The sequence below is a fragment of the Plecotus auritus genome (assembly GCF_963455305.1).
Source record: "Plecotus auritus genome assembly, chromosome: 9".
In the NCBI taxonomy this organism is placed as follows: Eukaryota; Metazoa; Chordata; class Mammalia; order Chiroptera; family Vespertilionidae; genus Plecotus; species Plecotus auritus.
Window position 1 is genome coordinate 42952413 of NC_137783.1, and position 23053 is coordinate 42975465.

At 39.3% G+C, this 23053-nt stretch overlaps 1 protein-coding gene across 9 annotated transcripts in view; it reads right to left on the bottom strand.

Annotated features, from left to right (window-relative positions):
* The window catches only part of RUFY2 (RUN and FYVE domain containing 2), a gene marked incomplete at its 5' end in the record, with an annotated part of 51087 nt that overhangs the window by 20577 nt on the left and 7457 nt on the right, over positions 1–23053 (bottom strand). For 6 of the 9 annotated variants that reach the window (XR_013961645.1, XR_013961646.1, XM_080687964.1 and 3 more), the window contains 11 exons: positions 436–555; positions 2976–3073; positions 4721–4888; positions 6371–6487; positions 6619–6720; positions 8408–8477; positions 14865–14930; positions 15698–15759; positions 15957–16080; positions 20332–20433; positions 22892–23009. Coding sequence is in view for 6 of the 9 variants with exons in the window: in XM_080687964.1 (XP_080544090.1) it covers positions 436–555; positions 2976–3073; positions 4721–4888; positions 6371–6487; positions 6619–6720; positions 8408–8477; positions 14865–14930; positions 15698–15759; positions 15957–16080; positions 20332–20433; positions 22892–23009 (1147 nt within the window). Of the gene's footprint in view, positions 1–435; positions 2209–2975; positions 3074–4720; positions 4889–6370; positions 6488–6618; positions 6721–8407; positions 8478–14864; positions 14931–15697; positions 15760–15956; positions 16081–20331; positions 20434–22891; positions 23010–23053 lie in introns of all 9 variants that reach the window. The other 3 variants (XR_013961644.1, XM_080687965.1, XM_080687968.1) reach the window with 3 other exon arrangements.

Genomic DNA, 23053 nt, shown 5'->3' on the forward strand with positions numbered 1-23053 from the left:
TTTTTCCAACGCAATGACATATACTGACATCCTTCTTACTTAGCTATATACAGATCTATCATATGAAGTACTCAAAAATATTTTCAGAAAACATCATGTTCTTTGATAATAGATGTTCCTTGGAGTTATAAAGGCCTATTATACTTAGAATCTAGAAACACAATGGCCATCAGAAATAAAACAACAACAGAAATAAAACTCTCCTTGAGCAAAAAGACAGCAATACAGTTGAAAGCACTCTATAAGCAATAAAGGTAGTAAAAACCAAGTTTTAATCATAAGTATGTTATCTAATTCTTTTATTTTTAAGAACTCTACAATCCAGCTGGCATCATTAAATAAATAAAAATATATTTTACCATAGGTGCAAAAGAAAGAGGGGTGCGTGGAAATTACATTAATACAAATATTTTTTTCCAAGAGCGAAATACTCACAGCTGTTTCTCCTTTTGAGAGATTTGTTTCTGCAGACTGTCGGATTTACTCTGACATTCCTGTAGATATTTCTTATCTTCCTCTTCAGCTTCCAGTTGCGCCTTCTCTGCTTGCTGCAATCTGGTGTAATTCAAATCAACTTTGGGTAAAACTGAGGCTAGAACTAGGGTGTAAAAGGGTGAAGAAGACAAATAAAAGAAAAATGGGGAAATAGAAACATTTCTAAATGAAAACAAAGTTTGGGGGAAAACTCACAAACTCAAACGTGAAAGAGCCACACAATGTCTAAAAATTGTTTTGTGATTTTTTTCAATATAACATATAATATGCCCAGAATACTATCTTCAAATTTGTTTTATTTCTTGTTTATAATTAACAATGCAAAGCAATACAGCCTTTACCATTTTTGTAGAGCATAATGAATCAACTGTCAAAGTATAATAGGTGTGTTACTGTCTTTTTACAAAACCATGAAAAGCATAGTACTTATGTCTATACTAGGTGAAGAAACCGCATTGTCATATATTATGTTAGGATGTGTATACCAGGAATCAAGTGTGCTAACAAGGCCAAGAGCAAAGACCTGCAATTACTTCAAATGATAGTTTAGTCCTCCCCATAGGATCATTACACATTTACTAAATTATGCCAAAGCTGTATGTATATGTGTGTTTGTGTTTTAAGATTTAAAAGAATTTAGTACTAGTTGGCAACATTCTCTAGAGATTATTTTTGTCTCTCATCAATGCATTTTAAAAATTGGCTAAAAATGTGATTTCCATTTTTTCTGTTTTTATTTTTAAGGCATTGCTTCTCCCTGTGCTTAGCTCCACTCCCTGACTCCTACGGCCATCTAGGATTTTTTATATGTAACTTCAATATATTTATAAGAGAACATCTCCCAAGTATTCAAGAGACATTCCTTTTAGAGAATCCTAAGAAAAATTTCTATTCAACTAACCAAAAATATTGCCTCTTCTTTTCTTCCTTAAAACCATACCCTCACATATTTCAGAGGTATGAATGCTACTTCTAAGGAAAAGAGAGTAACATTCCAGTTATCTCTAAATTTAAAATATTAAGGTGGGGGTAGGAGACACAAGTGTTTTCATAATGTTATAGAAACTAAAAGAAAAGTCAGTGTGAGGTAGGACATGAAGCTGTGCTATCACAGAAGAGTGCTAAGGGGAACTAAAAACTTGAGGGGCTAAAGCACAAGATGATGGCCAATCTGGGTTATAAACTTTTAAACATATTTTAAAATTAGTAAAAGAGCCATCAGGCAAGGAAGGGACCAATAGTGGGGGGAGGGGGTGAATCTGTGCCAACACATTGTGAAACTAATGATTAACTTATTTTTAAACTAAATTTTTATATTTTCCATCAAAAAGTAGCAAAAAAGATAAAACTGCATTTTAAAATCCTGACCTCCAAAGGTCAATACTCAAAATCAGCCCTTGTGCACAGGGTCTAAGGGATGTGTTTTGGAAATCCAAGTGCATCCACTCTGCTTTATGGCAGTGTATTAACACAGCAGCTGATCAAGAAGTATACAGGGTCCCTAACACCCTTTTAGAAGACTTAATAGCATAAATTCTTTTCTATTTAATATATTGTAAAATTGTTGGTTCTCTTTTAGTCTATTTAAATACAGTGGTTGGTTTTTAGAAAGATATATCTTTGACCAGCTTGTACTGGTCCTGAGTGTCACTGCTGGCACATTTCACCAATGACATTGCAATTGTCCTAGTTTGAGTTAACAAATCATTGTCACTTCATAATGGAATGGACAGAAATCAAAGACAGAAAAAGGTAATAAAGATGTCCAAAATGTAAAAATGGGGATAAAGAAAACAAAAAAGAAAAAAGAAGAAAGAGGATGTCAATAAAAGAATATTCATGTCAATAAAGCATTAATAGTTATGTTTTTCATAAGTAGATTCAAAGAAAGCAATGATAAGACATATGTTGACACCAACATGACAGGTCAATGGAAATACATTACATTTTCCAACAATAAAAGTGAAAAATGCCAATATAAAACAATTAAATTTAAACAAAATTATCTCTTGGGTTGAGTTAAGGAGCCTACCTCAAAGAAAACACAACTCAACTGTCAACTCAGAAAGCTTGATCTCAGATAGAGAGATGGTGAATGACAAAGGGTATGATAACCAATATGCATGGGAACCAGTCAGGAACAATTCCACCATGAATTTTGTTCACTTTACATTTTTTCGAGGTTTCTGTTTGTGTATTTGTTTTATGTAACGTAATAGATTGAACCACATGAAATTGCTGATATTAGGCCTTTAAAATATATACATATAAAATGGCAAGTTCAAATGAATCGGCTTCATATAAAGCAACTTGATTCCATGCAACAACCAAAACAAAAAAGGCAAAATTCTGCGGGGCTAGAAGAAAAACATGTCCTAATCTAAATTTCCCTAATTTTTTTTGTGGCAGATGTCAAGAGTTGAATAAAGAAAAGGGGGAGAAAGAAAGGAAAAAAGAAACTAAGACTGGAAATGCTGTACCTTTGTTCCAGCTGCCTCATGGCTACAGTAATTTTATTGGTTTTTTCTTCTAGTCGGGCAATTATTTCATTTTTTTCTTGCAAAATATCTTCGGAACCCTATTTAGAAAAACATAAAAGCTTATAATGGTTTTGATTTTTAACCCTGAATATTTGTAAGTTTTGTATACCGTTCTGCTATGGGACTGTTACTTTGAAATGAGCAGAGTTAATTTATAGATTAAAATACTCCTATGACATTAAGCATTAGTACTACCAGTCTTCATTTAAAATATAGTAAAGGAAAAGAAAAGAGCCTTCAATGTTTCTGGAAGACAACAGGATAAGCTCTTGTAACATACACTATTTTTCAAATTAAATTGTAAAGGGATTTTGGCAACTAGTCTACTTAACAAAAATGTCACTTTGTTAGAGAATTCACAATCATTAGAGTAAAGCATTTCAATCAAATCTTTCTCAGGACTATACTGTATAAAGAAGTTCACAAAGCTCGGCCTGCGTGGCTCAGCGGCTGAGCTTTGACCTATGAACCAGGAAGTCAGGGGGTTTGATTTTCGGTCGGGGCACATGACAGGGTTATGGGCTCAATCTCCAGTGTGATTCTGTCTTCACTGATGTTCCTATCTCTCTCTCTCCCTCCCTCTCTGAAATCAATCTACACTAATAAAAGAGAAAGATGCAAACTGACTATATCTTCACGATGCCCACCAGCCAATCAGGAGTATGCAAATTAACCCACCAAAGATGGCGGATTGATTTGCATACACAGGTGCTGAGCGGCTGGGGGTGGGGCAGGACGCTTGCGTTCTTCACCGCCCCAGCAGCTCCGGGCCTCTGGGCAGCAAGGGAAGGCGGAAAGGCGGCTCCAGGCCCTAGCAAAGGCGGTGCCAGCAGCCGGGGGAAGGAAGGCCCATTCTTACATGAATCTTCGTGCATCGGGCCTCTAGTAAAAATATATTTTTTAAGAAGTTCACAAAAATGTCTTGTATATTTTGCCCTGACCGGTTTGGTTCGGTGGATAGAGCAGCCGTGGGCAAACTACGGCCCGCGGGCCGGATCCGGCCCGTTCGGCTGTTCTATCCGGCCCGCGGAGCCGAAAGAGCGGAGGGTTCTCTTGCTCTCCCCTCCGCTCCTTTACTTTGAATTTATATTAGTTCACACAAACACTCCATCCATGCTTTTGTTCCGGCCCTCTGGTCCAGTTTAAGAACCCATTGTGGCCCTCGAGTCAAAAAGTTTGCCCACCCCTGGGATAGAGTGTCGGCTTGCGGACTGAAGGGTCCCAGGTTCGATTCCAGTCAAGGGCATGTACCTTGGCTGCGGGCACATCCCCAGTGGGGGGTGTGCAGAAGGCAGCTGATCGATGTTTCTCTCTCATCAATGTTTCTAACTCTCTATCCCTCTCCCTTCCTCCCTGTAAAAAATCAATAAAAATATATTTTTAAAAAATGTCTTGTATATTTAGACTGAGTTTTCCCAAAAGATTTAACCTTCATTCTGTTAACCTTTCAGCATTAAAAAACAAATTCAGATAGGTGATTTTTTTTTTTTTTTAGTTCTTCGATACTTTTTTCATTGCTACATTTCTTAAGCTTCCATTTAGAAATAAAACAAACCTCATTGCTTTTTATAACCAATATGGCACAGTTAAAATAGGCTCATCTCTTAAAAACTAAGCCTTGTATACAAATATTCATTTTCAATTTATATAACAAGAAATTCCAAGAATTTAAGAACATTCCTTACCTGCAACTTTTGGTACATCTCTATGTTAATTGCTTTAACTTCCTCTAGTTGTTGTCTAAGGCCTATCAAAGTATCTTGTTTCTCATGGATATCTTTCTCCAACAATTTCATGGCAAGTTCAATCTCATGCTTCATACTAACTTGTACAGCTAACTCATTCTCCACATCCTGTAATTGCAATATAGCCTCAATTCAGATGCCACTTCAGGATGTCAAAAGTCAGATACACAATAGTTAATGAGACCAAGAAAGAGTTTCTATTCAGCCCTGGCAAGGTGGATCAGTTGGCTGGAGTGTCCTCCTGTGCACCAGAAAGGTTTAGGGTTCAATCCTCAGTCGGAGTGCATATGGGAGGCAACCAATCCAACCTTCTCTCCCACACTGATGTTTCTCTCTCTCAAATCAATAAAAAAACATATCCTTGGGTGAGGATTTAAAAATAAAGTTTCTAGCCCTCACCAGTTCAGTGGACAGAGCTAAACCCAGGGACTGAAGGGTCCTGGTTCAATTCTGGTCAAGGGCATGTTCCTTGGATGCAGGCTTGATCCCTGGCCCTAGCTGGAGCACATGTGGGAGGCAAGCAGTCAATGTGTCTCTCTCACATTGATGTTTCTCTCTATCTCTCCCCCTCCATTCCACTCTCTTTAAAAATCAATTTAAAAATACCCTCGAGTGAGGATTAACAACAAAAGTTTCTATTCCCTTTGTAGACTACTCCTTTTGAGTTATAAGCCCCACTAAAGGGAATAAATCAGGCCCTATAACAACATTCTAAATATTTTCAAATGCAGCCCTGGCTTGGTTGCTCATTTGGTTATAGTATCATCCTAATACACCAAGGTTGCAGATTCCATCACTGGTCAGGGCACATACAGGAAGCATCCAATGAATGCCTAGATAAAGTGGAACAACAAATCGATGTTTTTCTTTGTGTCTGTCTGTCTCTCTCTGCCCTTCTCTTTATATATAATCAATAAATAAATATTTTGCTAAAATGAAAGAACTTCCTACACTCTGTCAATTATTACTATTCTACTGGCTCATGAATGAATTATTTTTGCCTCATAATCTCAGTATTGACTTTCCTTAGACAGAAAAATGAAGTAGTCCATATAAGTGAAAGCCAAGATAACTCAAAATTTTTGCTTAAAGAATTTTACATCAGAAGGAAAAGGTGTTTCCTAATATTAAAGACAAATAGCAAAAGGGATGAAAAAGCTGACAATACTCTCTTCTTGACCTGGGAGGTAGTGATACAGGTATTTACATTATAACCTATTAAGCTATACATTTGTATTTTTCTGTAGGTATTATATTTCATACTTTAAAAAGGTAAAAATAAGTTAATTTTAAATATGATTTTACTAATATTTGAATACATCATTTTATTCTGTTTCCTTTTTTGTAGTGCTGGTCACAATCTATTTATTTCACAAACACAGACAGTAACAGTTTAAAAACACTGTTTAAAAAACACGGATACAATGGGAACTTAAAAGAATTTGAGGGGATTAAGGGAATGAGATTGATTGCTATCCCACTGAGGAAAATAAGGCTGAAAGAGATTTTAAGTAGTGCTTGCTTAAGAGTAAATAATAATAGTAACAATAACTGTTATTAATATACTCATATAACTTTAATGTATCCTACCTGTCGTAGTTGCGATTCATCTCGAAGCTGCTTTCTGGCTTCATTGTACATTTCATCTAGCCCCTGCCGAGAATGCTTGTATGTTTGAAGCTCAGTTTCCACATCCACTTTGGTAACCTAGGAAGAAAGCTTTTTATTCTACAATCACTATTATTAACACAGCACAGAAATACCCAGTCTATACCAAAGTTCCAACAAGTAACAATTTCTGACACAAGACAGTCTGTTTGCAATCTGTCTATACTTACCTCTAAGTGCTGCTGTGTTTTCATTAAAATCAACTTATTCTCACTTCGTAATTGATGATTTTCTTCTTGAAGTTTAATGATATTATTCTTTGCTATTGCTAACTAAAAATTATGAAACAGGCAAGAAAAAAATTTAAACAGCTTTATTTATACTTGCTTTACAGGTTATAACGTTCACGGCTATCAATAATAGAAAATAAAATCCTAAAGCTAGTAAAAATCTCACAGCTACAAAACTTGCATAAAAAAAATGTGCCCCTATTATCCCAAGATACCAATGAAAGAAATTTACTAATTTCTACTATTTCCTTTTGTTAGTCGATATGTATTATGTCAATCGAAACATACTATGCTTATCTGGTTTACAATATGTCCTGAATATAAAGTGCTTAAGTAAGCATATAAAGAATTATGTGTTAAACAACTAAACTGTAAAGATTTGTGTAAAGACAGAAATATCTATAAGGAAAAAAGTTTCACTATCATTGAAAATGACATTCATGATAAGCAAATAGGATACCCTGTGAAACATGGCACACTGAGTGACCAGGGCCAATAGGAGTCAGCTCTCATCATCAGAATTAAACATGAATGACTAAATGGCTTGGCTCTGGGGCCCAGAATAAAAAGAAGGATCCTAGGAAAGGGAAGCAGGGGCCACTCCACAATGTTGGCTCGCAAGTAAATTTCTGAATAATTTATCAGGGATACAACTTGAACTTCACAGTGTGCCTAAGGCCAAGAAGAGGCACGAACCAGTGAGCAGCTCTTTCTGATGATCCCAAACTATCAAAACAAAGATGCATTCTTAACTGCAGATATGCAAACAACCATGTGTTCCCTGGTTTGAAAAAATTGGGCAAGTTTTAAAAGAAATAATTTCAATTAATATGGAAGATAGCACTAATTAAATAACAGATTTCTTCCTCTACCCAAAATAATTCTGAAAATATAAAGCAATACATCTATGGTTTGATAAATATTTTTTCAAGTTATATAAAAATAGTTTAAAAAAAGAGCTAAGATAAATTTCTGGTTCTTGGACCACCAGATAGCCACTTTGAAAATGCAGAAAACTGGAGCACGTGGGATAAATTTTACAGATGAGAGGGTTGAGAAACGGTGAATATAATCATGCTTGAAAAGAGAAGTAATCTGTCTAGTGCAGCCGTGAGCAAACTACGCGGGCCGGATCCGGCCCGTTCAGCTGTTCTATCCGGCCCACGGAGCCGAAAGAGCAGAGGGTTCTCTTGCTCTCCCCTCCGCTCCTTTACTTTGAATTTATATTAGTTCACACAAACACTCCATCCATGCATTTGTTCCGGCCCTCCGGTCCAGTTTAAGAACCCATTGTGGCCCTCGAGTCAAAAAGTTTGCCCACCCCTGGCTAGTGGAACAAGAAGGAGAGTATCATTTTAGCAGGTAATTTAACTATAGGTGAAATATTCTAAATGTACCAGAACTATTTTCTAATTAGAAAAACAATGAAATGTTTTTAATACATAAGAAATATGCACCATCTAATTTCAGGTCATCCAGATTTAAAATGAGAAGCACAGCTTATATACAGAAGAAACTTATGTCTGAGTTTCATCTTTGAAGCTCATTTCTAGAAGTTGAGTATCTCGAAACAATTTAGATTCACCTGAGATATGTGGTTTCTCTCAAACGTCTCAATCACAACTATATTACAAGTATTGCATCATCCTAATGAAAATGTGTATGTGCTTCACACATTCATACTGAAAATGAAAAAGTATCACAAATACTAGGACTGTGATGACAATACCTCTTCAATCAGCTTAGTATTTGACTTTTCCAATGAATCAACTCTTGAATGGAGACTGCTGACTGTGCTGCTGAAATTAATGAAGAAAAAACTCATTCAGACTCACAAAGGCAAGAAAAAGTATGTTATCCTGGATTCTCTAGTTGAATGACATTCACCAACTGCCCTGTCTGAATTTTTTAGTATGAGAAATTTCATTAAGTCAGAATAACTTGATTTAACTAGAACAATACAGACTGTAGCAAAAGAATCAATATTTCTATTAAAATTTCATTTGATGCTGCTCATTATTTTTTGTCTTTTTATGGTCCCTTTTACATAAAACTTATACTATTTAAGAATGAAAATTCCACATAAAGGTATTATTAAAACTAAATTTAAAATTATTTTTAAAGGATAAACTTTAATGAAGCTTATAAACAGTATTCATCAACAGAAACCCCATTCTATTACCTCTCTCCACTTTCATAATAACTTAAAGACTTTCAAAATCACCCATTTTTGAGAAATGCAAATGAGATACCTAATATCAGGTACCCAGTCAGCCTGAAGCTAAGCAAACACCCCATCTTTCAAGGATATAGTAAAAAATCAGGTTCCAGCCCTGGCAGGTTTGGCTCAGTGAATAAGAGTGTTGGCCTGGGGACTGAAGGGTCCCGGGTTCGATTCTGGTCAAGGGCACATGCCTGGATTGTGGTCTGGATCCCCAGTGGGGGGCGTGCAGGAGACAGCCAATCAATGATTCTCTCTCATTATTGATGTTTTAATCTCTCTCTCCCTCTCCCTTCCTCTCTGAAATCAATAAAAATATATTTAAAAAAAAAATCAGGTTCCACTACATGAAAAAACTTGTTTTTTATATTTCTGTTTAAATCAATCAAGACTGGGCATTATTATACATTTTACTGAGTCTAATTTTCAAGTCCTGCTTGATTTTACCATTTCAAACTTTCTCTAATAAAAGGTAATATGCTATATACGTTATAGTAGAAATCTACAATAGATTCAAAAATTTTATAACAGCCTCAGAAACAACCACGGGCATTTTAGTTTAGATGTGAAACAAGAAAAATGTTTTTTCTATTTATATTAAACTAGAGGCCCAGTGCACAAATTCATGCACCAGTGGGGTCCCTTGGCCTGACCTGTGGGCTGAAACCAGCTCTCTGACATCCCTGAAAGGGTCCCAGATTGCGAGAGGGCACAGGCCAGGCCAAGGGACCACACTGGTGCACGATCAGGGCCAGGAAGAGACGCGGGAGGTTGGCCAGCCAGGGAGGGACCGCAGGAGGGCTCCAGGGCATGTCCGGCCCGTCTCACTCAGTCCCAATTGGCCGGACCCCAACAGCAAGCTAACCTACCTGTTGGAGCGTCTGCCCCCTGGTGGTCAGTGCACATCATAGCAACTGGTTGACCAGTCGACTGTCTGCCCCCTGGTGGTCAGTGCACATCATAGTGACTAGTTGACTAGTTGACTGTCCCCTGGTGGTCAGTGCACATCATAGCAAGCGATAGAGTGGCCTTACCATAGCATTAGCATATTACGCTTTGATCGGTTAACGGCCGACCAGTCGACCAGACACTTAAGCATATTAGGCTCTTATTATATAGGATCATTTTTTTAAATATAAACAACTTGAGTTCTTCACAAACAGTACCAGAGTATCTGGACAATCTATCTATATATATAAAAGCCTAAGTGACCGTTACAATGGAACGACCGGAACGACCAGTCACTATGACGCACACTGACCACCAGGGGGCAGATGCTCAACGCAGAAGCTGCCCCCTGGTGATCAGTGCGCTCCCACAGCCAACCTCCCACGGCCAGCCAACCTACCCCAGTCCCTCGCCCCGGCTGTCAAACCTCCCGCGGTCCCTCCCCTCATCCCTCCCCACATCCAGCAGGTCCTGGCTTGCCTGGCCCCAATCAAGAATGGGCAAGAGGGCCCCAATAGGCCCTGATTGCCAGACAGGCCTAGGGACCCCACCCATGCACAAATTTTGTGCACTGGGCCTCTAGTAATATATAACAAGCACAGGACCATAACATAAAAGACCAAGGTTATAACCTGCTTTTCTACTTTCTAATTGTGTCACCTTATAAAACCTTTCTGAGCTTCTATTTCCTCATCTATAAAATCAGACAGCCTGATCGGTTTGGCTCAGTGGATAGAGCGTCGGCCTGCGGACTGAAGGGTCCCAGGTTCGATTCCGGTCAAGGGCATGTACCTGGGTTGCAGGCACATCCCCAGTTGGGGGCGTGCAGGAGGCAGCTGATCGATGTCTCTCTCTCATCGATGTTTCTAACTTTCTATCCCTCTCTCTTCCTCTCTTAAAAAAATCAATAAGATATCTTAAAAAAAAAAAAATCAGACAATAATATCTGTCCTACATTTATGTGAGAATCCTATATAATAAAAACCTAATATGCAAATTGTCCCCTTGGGAGTTCGACCGCTCACTATGACGTGTGCTGACCACCAGGGGGCAGCACAAAACATGGCAGGCATCAGTGACGTGGCGCTGACAGCGGGTGACAAGAGCGGGACCACAGCGGGGTGGAGGAGGTGAGCAGGTGGCACCAGGCCAAGGCAGGTGCGAGTGGGGGCCCGATCGCCCCACCAATCGCCCTGCAGACAGCGACCAGTGGTCACGGCAGGGGACGGGGCCACTGCCCAGCTCCCAGACACTGAGGGAGCCAGGTGGGGGGCCTGGCCCTAATCGATCACCCCACAGAAGGGATGGTGGAGCAGGTGAGGGGGCAGCGCCAGGCCAAGGCAGGGTGCCAGGCAGGGCTGTGGGGCTGTGAGGCTGGGGGCACGAGTTGGGGCCCAATCCCTGCAGGTCATCCTGAGGGACTCCACCCATGCACGAATTTGTGCACCAGGCCTCTAGTTAAAAAATAATCAAAGAAGCACTTATAAAAACAGAAAACTCTCAATAGTGGTGTTTAGTGAGAGGTAACAGGTGAATTCTACTTTTTAAAAATCTGTTTCTATACTTTTGAAATATTCTAAATGTACCAGAACTATTTTCTAATTAGAAAAACAATGAAATGTTTTTAATACATAAAAAATATACAAAAGTATGGCATTAGTATTGTAGTACCATATTAACACACACATAATTTAAGAGACTGAGACAGCTCATTTGAACCAAATGGAATAGATTCTACAATAAATTGTTGAGTAAAAACAAAGTACAGAATAACAAAAAAAGTATGCCACCTTATGTGTAAAGAACTGGGGGAAGGTGAGAAATATAAGAAAATATATGCAGGCCCTGGCCAGGTGTTCAGTTTGGTGTCATCCTAATACCCCAAGGCTGCAGTTTCGATCCCCAGTTGGGGCACATACAAGAAACACAAATAAGTGGAATAACAAATCAATGTTTTCTCTCTCTCTCTTTCCCCCAAATCCCCCCCTTCCTCTCTAAAATCATTTTTTAATTACAAAAAAAGAAAATATATGCTTATTCTTGTTTATTTGCATATCTGTGGAGACATTCATCAGAACATAGTATGTTAATTATTCACTAAGAAAGAAGCTATATGGGGTTGAAGATCAGGGAAGAGGGAGACTTTTCATTTAATGTCCCTTTTGAAGTTCAAACAATGGGAATATATTGCCTGTTCCCAAAAAGTGAGTAAAAGTTTAAAAGAAATTAAGCAATACAAGATTGCACTTAGAAATACAATCTCAGAAATACAAAATACACATATATCTCCTATATCTATTATTAAAACTCCGTGATGAAAAAAGAAGACACTGCCTGGCTGGCATGGCTCAGTGGTTGAATATCGACCTTTGAACCAGGAGGTCATGGTTCAATTCCCAGTCAGGGCACATGCCCAGGGTTGCAGGCTTGATCCCCAGTGTGGGTGCGCAGGAGGCAGCTGGCTGATGTTTGGCTCTCACATTAATGTTTCTCTCTTCCTTCTCCCTTCCTCTCTAAAAATCAAGTTTTAAAATATTAAAAAAAAAAAAAGATCTTTCCTATCTTTCCAACTTCAGAGGAAAGCAAGAGTTACTGCTTATTAGTTTTTCTACAATGGGAAAAAGTCTAATTGTATTTTCAGATTGTAATACATGTTATTTGAGTGAAATTCAGAAAATACAGAAGAGTATAGAGCAGTGATTTTCAACCTTTCTAATGCCGCGACCCTTTAATACAGTCCCTCATGTTGTGGTGACTCCCAACCATAAAATTATTTTCGTTGCTACTTCATAACTGTAATTTTGCTACTGTTAATGAATCGTAATGTAAATATCTGTGTTTTCCGATGGACTTAGGCTCTACAGCAGCGGTTCTCAACCTGTGGGTCACGACCCACAGGTTGAGAACCACTAGCAGGGTTGCCTAAGACCATCTGAGAACCGCTAGCAGGGTCGCCTAAGACCATCGGAAAACACAGATATTTACATTTCGATTCATAACAGTAGCAAAATTAGTTATGAAGTAGCAACGAAAATAATTTTATGGTTGGGGGTCACCACAACATGAGGGACTGTATTAAAGGGTCGCGGCATTAGAAAGGTTGAAAATCACTGGTACAGAGTAAAACAGAAATTATTCATAATCCCATCATCCAGAGATAGCCATTTTTACTAATTATTCCTTTTAACTAATGAGAACAGTCCATTTCTAACTATGTAGCAAATATTCATTTTACCTGTGTTATATAGTATAGTAGTCATAAGCCATTTGTGGCTTCAATAAGTACTTACAATGTGACTAGTCCAAATTGAAACGTAAATATACACTGGATTCTGAAGATAGTACAAAAAGTTAATATAAAATATCTCAATAATTTTTATATTGATTACATGTTGAAATTATACTATTTTGGGTTAAATAAAATATATTTTTAATTTTTAATTAATTTCATGTTTCTTTTTTACCTTTTTAATGAGGTTTACTAGAAATTTTAAATTACCTATGTGACTCACATAATACTTTTACTAGAGGCCCAATGCACAAGATTTGTGCACTGCGGGGACGGGGGGGGGGGGGGGGGGGGGGGGGGGGGGGGCGCGCGCGCGCGCGCGCGCGGAGGGTCTCGCAGTCCGGGACCCCTCGGGGATGTCCCCTGAGGATCGGGCCTAAGCCAGCAGACGGACATCCCTCTAGCAGTCCGGGACCCCTCACTCCTTACCTCCCACCTGCAGCAGAGGTGGGAGAGGCTCCCACCACTGCCTCTGCGCTCACAGCCGTGAGCCCGGCTTCTAGCTGAGCAGCGCTCCCCCTGTGGAAGATCACTGACCACCAGGGAGCAGCTCTTGCATTGAGCATCTGCCCCCTGGTGGTCAGTGCTCATCATAGAAACCAGCTGTTCTGCCCTGACCGGTTTGGCTCAGTGGATGGAGCATCGGCCTGCGGACTGAGGGGTCCCAGGTTCGATTCCAGTCAGGGGCATGTGCCTTGGTTGCGGGCACATCCCCAGTGGGAGGTGTGCAGGAGGCAGCTGATCGGTGTTTCTCTCTCATCGATGTTTCTGGCTCTCTATCCCTCTCCCTTCCTCTCTGTGAAAAAGCAATAAAAAAAAAAAAAAGAAACCAGCTGTTCTGCAGGTCGTTCCACCATTCGATCGATTTGCATATTAGCATTTTATTATATAGCATTAGACATACAAACAGATCTCAGACATTCTTCCCAGATTGAGTATTAACTGACAGTTTCAATGAATTTTTGAACCATCAAAATGATATAAACTTCCACCCTATCTAACCTTTATTTTTTATTTTAAATATATATTTTTTTAAATATATTTTATTGATTTTTTACAGAGAGGAAGGGAGAAGGATAGAGAGTTAGAAACACTGATTAGAGAGAAACACCAATCAGCTGTCTCCTGCACACCTCCTACTGGGGATGTGCCCGCAACCAAGGTACATGCCCTTGACTGGAATCGAACCTGGGACCCTTCAGTCCTCAGGCCGACGCTCTATCCACTGAGCCAAACCGGTTAGGGTTAAATATATTTTTATTGATTTCAGAGAGGAAGGGAGAGCGAGAGAGAGAGAGAGAAACATCAATGATGAGAGAGAATCACTGATTGGCTGCCTCCTGCACTCCCCCTACTGGGGATCCAGCCCACAGCCCAAGCATGTGCCCCTGACTAGAAGGGAACCTGGGGCCCTTCAGTCCACAGGCTGATGCTCTATCCACTAAGCAAAACCAGCTAGGGCTAGCCTTTATTTTAAGGGTATAGGGATAAGTAAGAAATTCTATTTTTGAATCCTCTGAAGATTATTATTTAAAGTCTGACTTATTTTCTATTGAAAATGAATTATCTCCAATAATTCTCTATATACTTAATTTAGATTTTCTCTGTCTCCTCAACCCCTTCTCAAAGATGTGTAGAGGGAATGGGGTTAAGCTGGCCTGAAAAGAGGGGGACCCTAAGACAATAGTCATAAATGCACTAAGTATTCCAAGTATCCATAACACTTACTTCAGTTGTCTATTTAATTCTTCAACATAATTCTTCTGGTCTAATATGGCAGCAATTTGAACATTCCTAGAGGGGAGAGAAGTAGTTTTGTGCTCACTGGAAAGGTATTTATTGGGTGCCAAAAATAATGTCTATATCATCTAAAATCGTTGTAAAGTCATAACGGTAAAACATTATTTTGCCTTTAAAGTAAAATTCAAGAAACTTCAAAATCATGTAGCAGTAAACTGTGTACTAAATAACTATAATCTTTATTAAATAAATTACTTGCTAATACTAGATTTAACAGTACCATTAGTATATTTTTAAAAATTTTGCATCAGTATGACTTATTTTTTATTAAAATATATTGACATATAATATTGTATAAATTTAAGGCATACAACATGTTACTTCGATACATTTACATATTATAACTGCCACAGCAATAATTAGCACCTCTGTTATGTTACATAATTATCCTTCCTTTTCAGTAGTTGGAATAAGTATATTTTAAATTTAAAAACAATTTAAATAAACAAAATTAGCTCTTGAAATAAACCAGCATATGTAAGCTTGTGAATAAGCTTTCATCCCTTTTATCACAAAACACAACTACTAAAATGGGTCTATTAACTATTAACATGTAAAACAGAAGTTACACATCATTCTAAAGCCTCCTTCCAAGTGGTCTTTGCTTTGTAAAGCTTACAAATGGGAGTGAAAACTAAACAAAGCAGGAAATACACACAAATAAAGAAAATAAAAACGACATGGTAAATAGATGGACCTCATACTGATTTATAAAGAGCTACATAAAAATATACATGTGAAGTAACTTATGGAAATCGTACCTTTCTTTATTTCCAATATCATCTTCATTCTTTAAATACATGGAAAAATCAATCACTCCAACCTGAATTTATAAATAAAGTTATTTTTATTTAAAGGGGAGAAATATCAGATGTATCTTTAACATACAAATAAATTTCATTCTTAATTTTCCTTTACTGTTTACAGCACTGTTTACAACTGATAGAGTAAGACCTGGATCAGAGAGGAACAGTGCAAACTGCAAACACTTTGCATTTGGTACTAGTCACTTCTACTTACTTGTGAGTCTAAATCCTCTCCCTTTACACACAGATTAGCATCTATCACATTCAGGCCAACCAGTAGCCCAACAATTACTGCTCCTTCTTCTTCCATCATTAGTGCATGATATTCATAGAATTCACTGTGAAAATTAAAATAATAAAAACCTTAAATCACAAATTTATTTCAAAAACTAAATTTTAAAATCTCAGCACCTTATTACAAACATGGAACCAAAAATATTAGGTATTTCAAATTAGCCTGTCTATATGTGAATAATTTAAAATTTTGAAATTTACATGTCTATGCAGAAAACATAAAAGACAGACTGAAGGATATAAAATTGAAAAAGAAATTCTGAGTGAGAGAGAAGAGAAGCAAAGAGAGATCAAAAGAAAAAGAGGCATCATTGAGGCCTAGAATGTTTGCAACTCTCAGAAGACTGTTACTGATATGATTACAATACTTTTTATTAGAGTTGAATTTTCAATTCTAAGATTTAAGACCCTTGGGAGAAAGACTAAGATAAGGAAATGAATATATGAAACATTTCAAAATCCATGTTCAAGTCAGTGCATTTGATGTGTATTGCAAGTGTTCTTAATAAATAACCAATAAAAGATACCTATGGATATCTATATTCTTTAAAAAAATGTTCAAATAAGAGATGTGAAAGAAACTAGACAGTTTAAAACTAATACTTGAGCCCTAGCCGATTTTGATCAGTGGATAGAGCGTCAGCCTGAGGACTGAAGGATCCCAGGTTGGATTCCGGTCAAGGGCATATGCCTGGGTTGTGGGCTTGATCCCCAATAGGGGGTATGCAGGACACAGCCAATTAATGATTCTCTCTTATCACTGATGTTTCTATCTCTCACTCCCTGTCCCTTCCTCTCTGGAATAAATTTAAAAAAATAAAAATAGAAATAAAATATATATTAAAAAAAAAAAAACACACTAATACTTGAGACCTACCTGGTTTGGCTCAGTGAATAAGAGTGTTGACCTGGCCCTAACCAGTTTGGTCAGTGGATAGAGCGTCGGCCTGCGGACTCAAGGGTCCCAGGTTTGATTCCGGTCAGGGGCATGTACCTTGGTTGCGGGCACATACCCAGTAGGGAGTGTGCAGGAGGCAGCTGATTGATGTTTCTATCTCATCGATGTTTCTAACTCTCTCTCCCTCTCCCTTCCTCTCTGTAAAAAATCAATAAAATATATTAAAAAAAAAAAAAAAAGAGTGTTGACCTGCAGACTGAAAGGTCCCCGGGTTCAATTCTGGTCAAGGGCACATGCCCGGGTTGCGGGCTCGATCCCTGGTGAGGGGTGTGCAGGAGGCGTGCAGGAGGCAGCTGATCAATGATTCTCTTGCATCATTGATGTTTCTATCTCTCTCTCCCTTCCTCTCTGAAATCAATAAAAATATTTTTTAAACTAATATTTGACGATTTATATTCAGAGAACTAGTTATCACTGTCTCATGCCTCCCTCAACAAGTCCAATGTAGCCCTGGCTAGTGTGGCTCACTTGTTTGGAGCATCGTCCATGCACTGTACCAAAAGGTAGCAGGTTCGATTCCTGGTTGCAGGTTTGATCCCTGGTTGGGGCACTTGGGAAAGGCAACCAATCAATGTTTCCCTTTCTTTCTCTCTTTCTCTCTTTCTCTCTCTCTCTCTCTCTCTCTCTCCCTTCTCTCAAAAAATATTTTTTTAAAAATCCCATGTATAGTATTTAATCACTTCAGAAATTGCAGGTGCTTAAAGTTTAGTCATGCTCATTTACAAAATGGGTAAACGAAGATGAGCTGGAGTCACAAGTAAAACCAAAAATGACAACATTCTCCAGAACATCAGACAGGCACTCTAAAAGAACAAGGGTGGATTGAGGGGCTACCATGGGCCCCACTCCCTTTAAGAACTGATTATCTTACTTTGAAAGTCTGTCTTAAGCACTTGGCTTTCAATTTAAATAGATAGTTTAAAGAAAGCCCACAATACAGTGAAGCAGTAGTTGGATATTCAAGATCTAAAAGAGACCCCTTGAATTAAAGCCCCAAATTTCACATATATTTTTATTCATAAAATTAACTGTAATTTAGAAAAAAAATGTGTATTAGGCTTTAAAAAAGGAAACTAGCTTAGAAATATAAATCCTTCCTTATCATTTTTTAGGGAAGTTCCTAATCAATGTTACATCTCCACCATGATTTTCTCACTGATTTCGCACCTCCCTTTGTTTCATGCCATCTTATTGTATTTTACAAGTCCTTTTTCACATCTTTAATGATTTTTGGGAGACAAGATATCAATGAAATAAAAAATGAAAATGAGGAGGAAAACCAAGATGGCGGCATAGGTAAACACCTAAACTGCTGCCTCGCACAACAATTTCAAAACTACAACTAAAAGACAGAACGGACACCATCCAGAACCACAGGAAAGCTGGCTGAGTGAAAATTCTACAACTAGAAGGATAGAGAAAAGCTCACAGAGAATTGGAGGTACGGCAAAGGGTCTTTGTGCGCGCAGAGAGGAAGGGCGGCTGAGAGCCTGGCTGACTTTCTCTGGCGGAAGGGGGAAGGAAGCCTCCGACCGCACTGAACCCCAGTTCCGGGCGAACCCCTGGGGACCCACGCTCTTACGGGGGGAGTCTGGACTCTCGGACGGAGACTCAGGAGCCGGGGAAGGCGGAGGACTGAAAGCGCGCGCGCGGGCCACTGCACACAAAGGCTGCGGAGGTTGCCACAGGCTTTCCCTAGTGGAAGGGAGTCAGAGGCTCCTGACGGCACTGAGCCCCAGTTCTGACTGAAGTGAGCCCCAGTTCTGACTGCAGTGAACCCCAGTTCCAGGCAAGCCCCTGGGGACCCACGCTCTTGTGGGGGGAGTCTGGACTCTCGGGCGGAGACTCGGGAGCTGGGGAAGGCGGAGGACTGAAAGTGCGCATGCGCCAGTGCGCACAAAGGCTGCGGAGGTTGCCACAGGCTTTCCCTAGTGGAAGGGAGTGAGAGGCTCCTGACGGCACTGAGCCCCAGTTCTGACTGCAGTGAACCCCAGTTCCAGGCGAGCCCCTGGGGACCCACGCTCTTGTGGGGGGAGTCTGGACTCTCAGGCGGAGACTCGGGAGCCGGGGAAGGCGGAGGACTGAAAGTGCTTACCAACTCAGGGAAGCAGTGAAAATGCGGCGTGAAAGAATCAGTTCACAAACGAAAGAAATGGAGGAAAACAAACGACTGGATATAGAATTCAAAACCACGGTTATAAGGCTTTTTAAGAATATCCTAGAAAAGGCTGATAAATATAACGAGACCCTCGAAGATATGAAAAAGGACCAACTAGAAATTAAACATACACTGACTGAAATAAAAAATATTATACAGAGACCCAAAAACAGACAAGAGGAACACAAAAATCAAGTCAAAGAATTGAAATACAAAGAAGCAAAAAACACTCAACCGAAAAAGCAAAAAGCAAAAAAAAATCCAAAAAGTTGAAGATAATGTAAGAAGACTCTGGGACAACTCCAAGCGTACCAACATCAGAATTATGGGGGTGCCAGAAGAAGAGAGAGAGCAAGATACTGAAAACCTATTTGAAGAAATAATGACCGAAAACTTCCCCCACCTGGTGAAAGAAATAGACTTACAAGTCCAGGAAGCCCACAGAACCCCAAACAAAAGGAATCCAAAAAGGACTACACCAAGACACATCATAATTAAAATGCCAAGAGCAAAAGACAAAGAGAGAATATTAAAAGCAGCAAGAGAAAAACAGTTAGTTACCTACAAGGGAGCACCCATACGACTGTCAGCTGACTTTTCAACAGAAACTATGCAGGCCAGATGGGAGTGGCAAGAAATTTTCAATGTGATGAATAGCAAGAACCTACAACCAAGATTACTCTACCCAGCAAAGCTATCATTCAGAATTGAAGGGCAGATAAAGAGTTTCACAGACAAGAAAAAGCTAAAGGAGTCCATCACCACCAAACCAGTATTATATGAAATGCTGAAAGGTATTCTTAAAGAAGAGGAAGAAGAAAAAAGTAAAGAGAAAAATTATGAACAACAAATACATATCTATCAACAAGTGAACCTAAAAGTCAAGTGAATTAAAAACCTGAGGAACAGAATAATCTGGTGAATATAATAGAATCAGGGGCATAGAAAGGGAGTGGACTGATAATTCTCAGGGGGGAAGGGGTATGGAGGGTTCATGAAGAGACTGGACAAAAATCATACACCTATGGATGAGGACAGTGGGGGGTAGGTAAGGGCAGAAGGTGGGGTGGGAAATGGGTGGAGGGGAGCTATGGGGGGAAAAAGGAGAAATAATTGTAATAATCTGAATAAAGATTTATTTAAAAAAAATGAAAATGAACATGATTTAATGGTACTAACCTCAAGAGATCCCTTTGAATAATTAAGCAACGAAGATAATCAGCCATTTTTTTCTGCATGAGGGCTAAACGAAGCCATGCTCTTGCACGACCCAGGGGGGTCCTAAAAAGTAAAACCAACTGATAAGAAAACAGTACCAGCCCAAAGAACATAAACCATATGTTCTATCTCTGTTGAGGTACGATTTTTAAAAAAGGCAATTTATCATAGTTTTGTCTTTGTTTCTATCGTTTTAAACTAGCTTCTTTGAGCATGCAAACCAATCCCTGTGAGCTATTTAAATCTCTAAGGTAAGTTTGCACCTGTAGGACATCTAGGTACCATTTAAAGCCTTGAGAGAAATGACTCTCTAAAAAGTGAGACTATTTCTTCAAGAAATATTTGGTCAGATGGACTTAGCCTTCTATAAAATGAATATACAAAATACATCAATAGGGCAGTACAATGCCTTCAAAAAATAATTAACACTATATCCAAATGTAAAATAGCATAACAGCCCTGACTGGTATGACTCAGTTGGTTGAGCTTCGGTCCAATGCACCAAGAAGTCACTGGTTTAATTCCGTGTCAGGGTATATGCCTGGGTTGCAGGCTTGATCCCCAGTAGGGGGTGTGCAGGAGACAGCCGATCTATGTTTCTCTTTCTCATCAATCTTTTTCTCTCTCTCCCCCTCTCTCCTTCCCCCTACCTCTTTCTAAAATCAATAAAAACATCTTTTTTAAAAAAGCATAACAAAGCTAAGAAGGTGCCACACTGGTAATTAACTAGAGAGAAATCACCAGGCTTCTTGCTATTTTTCAAATGTTTCTTTTATCCAATTGTCCTTAAATATTAAATCTCAGACCTCTCTGAACCAAGTTCTATCATTTATAAAGATAAAAAAGCAGCCCTAGCCAGTTTGGCTCAGTGGATAGAGCATCGGCCTGCAGACAGAAGGGTCCCAGGTTTATTCCAGTCAGGGGCACATGCCCGGGTAGTGGGCTCGATCCCCAGTAGGAGGCGTGCAGGAGGCAGCCAATCAATGATTCTCTCTCATCATTGATGTTTCTCTCTCTCTCCCTCTCCCTTCCTCTCTGAAATCAATACAAATACATTGAGAAAAAAAAAAAAATCAAGTGTCACTATGCTGTACACCTGAAACTAATCATGACAAGTGTAAGACCTTTGCCTTAACAACACTTGATGACTGCAAAAATTTCAACACTCTTGAGTTATTAGCTAGAATATTCAGCTTTTAGGACATTTCATATACATTTGTCCAGTGAAACAGGCAGGGGACCCTATAGGTCCTAATTTTCAGAGAAAGAAAGTAATTTGCACGTGTCTTATCCATAATAATAAAAGCGTAATATGCTAATTAGACCGGACGTCCTTCCGGACAAAGCCACAGCAGCAGGGGCTGAGGCAGAGGCAGCTGCCACCGCAGCAGGGGCCGAGCCCTTTGCATGAATTTCGTGCATCAGGCCTCTAGTGTTACATAAATGGCTTATCTGAGAACTCACAACTTCCTGAGCCTTTGCCTGGATTTAGCCTAATCATTCTCCAACAAACTGTTACTGTTACTAACTGCCTATTACTGCAAAATAGCTTAACATTCAGGAAACAGAAATGCATAATTGATACATCCTACCTTAAAAGGACTTGCAACTTCCTGCATTACAATGCTGAATTAAAATTCTATATAATAAAAGGGTAATATGCAAATTGACCAGACAGCAGAACGACCAGTCGCTATGATGTGCACTGACCACCAGGGGGCAGACGCTCAATGCAGGAGTTTCCCCCAGCCTGCAGGGACTGTATCTGTACACAAATTTTGTGCGCTGGGCCTCTAGTGGGTGATATAATAAAGAATGACTATAATGATAAGAGTATTTAAAAAAACAGTTAATTCTTACTGACGGGACTAAGAAAAACCATAAAAGAAATGAAATCTAAGCTAAACCATAAAGATTGAACAGAATTTTATTAGGAGAGAATGGAAGAAAGCTATTTAAGGCTGAGAGAAGATAAACTAGAACAGTGGTCGGCAAACTGCGGCTCGCGAGCCACATGCGGCTCTTTGGCCCCTTGAGTGTGGCTCTTCCACAAAATACCACGGCCTGGGCAAGTCTATTTTGAAGAAGTGGCGTTAGAAGAAGTTTAAGTTTAAAAAATTTGGCTCTCAAAAGAAATTTTAATCGTTGTACTGTTGATATTTGGCTCTGTTGACTAATGAGTTTGCCGACCTCTGAACTAGAATGTGAGGTACTTTTAAGAAACAGTAAATATACTTCTGTGGCCCTGGCTAGTTTGGCTCAGTGGATAGAGTGTCAGCCTGCGGACTGAAGGGTCCCGGGTTTGATTTGGTCAGGGGCACATGCCCGGGTTGCGGGGCTTGGTCCCCAGTGGGGGGCGTGCAGGAGGTAGCCAATCGGTGATTCTCTCTCATCATTGATGTTTCTACCTCTCTCTTTCCCTCTCCTTTCCTCTATGAAATCAATAGAAATATTAAAATACACACACACACACACTTCTGTGGTTAGAAATGAAAAATGAACAAGTAGTAAGATTCCTTACTTGAGACCAGGTAAATCCCGGACACTGGCCCCTATTTCTTCTGCTTCTGGGTATAGCTTCTCTACCAGTTCCAAAGGACCCCAGATAGTTTTATTATAACTCAAAAATGATTTTCTTACTGAAAAAAGAAAATATGATGAATATGACTTCAACATATGTATA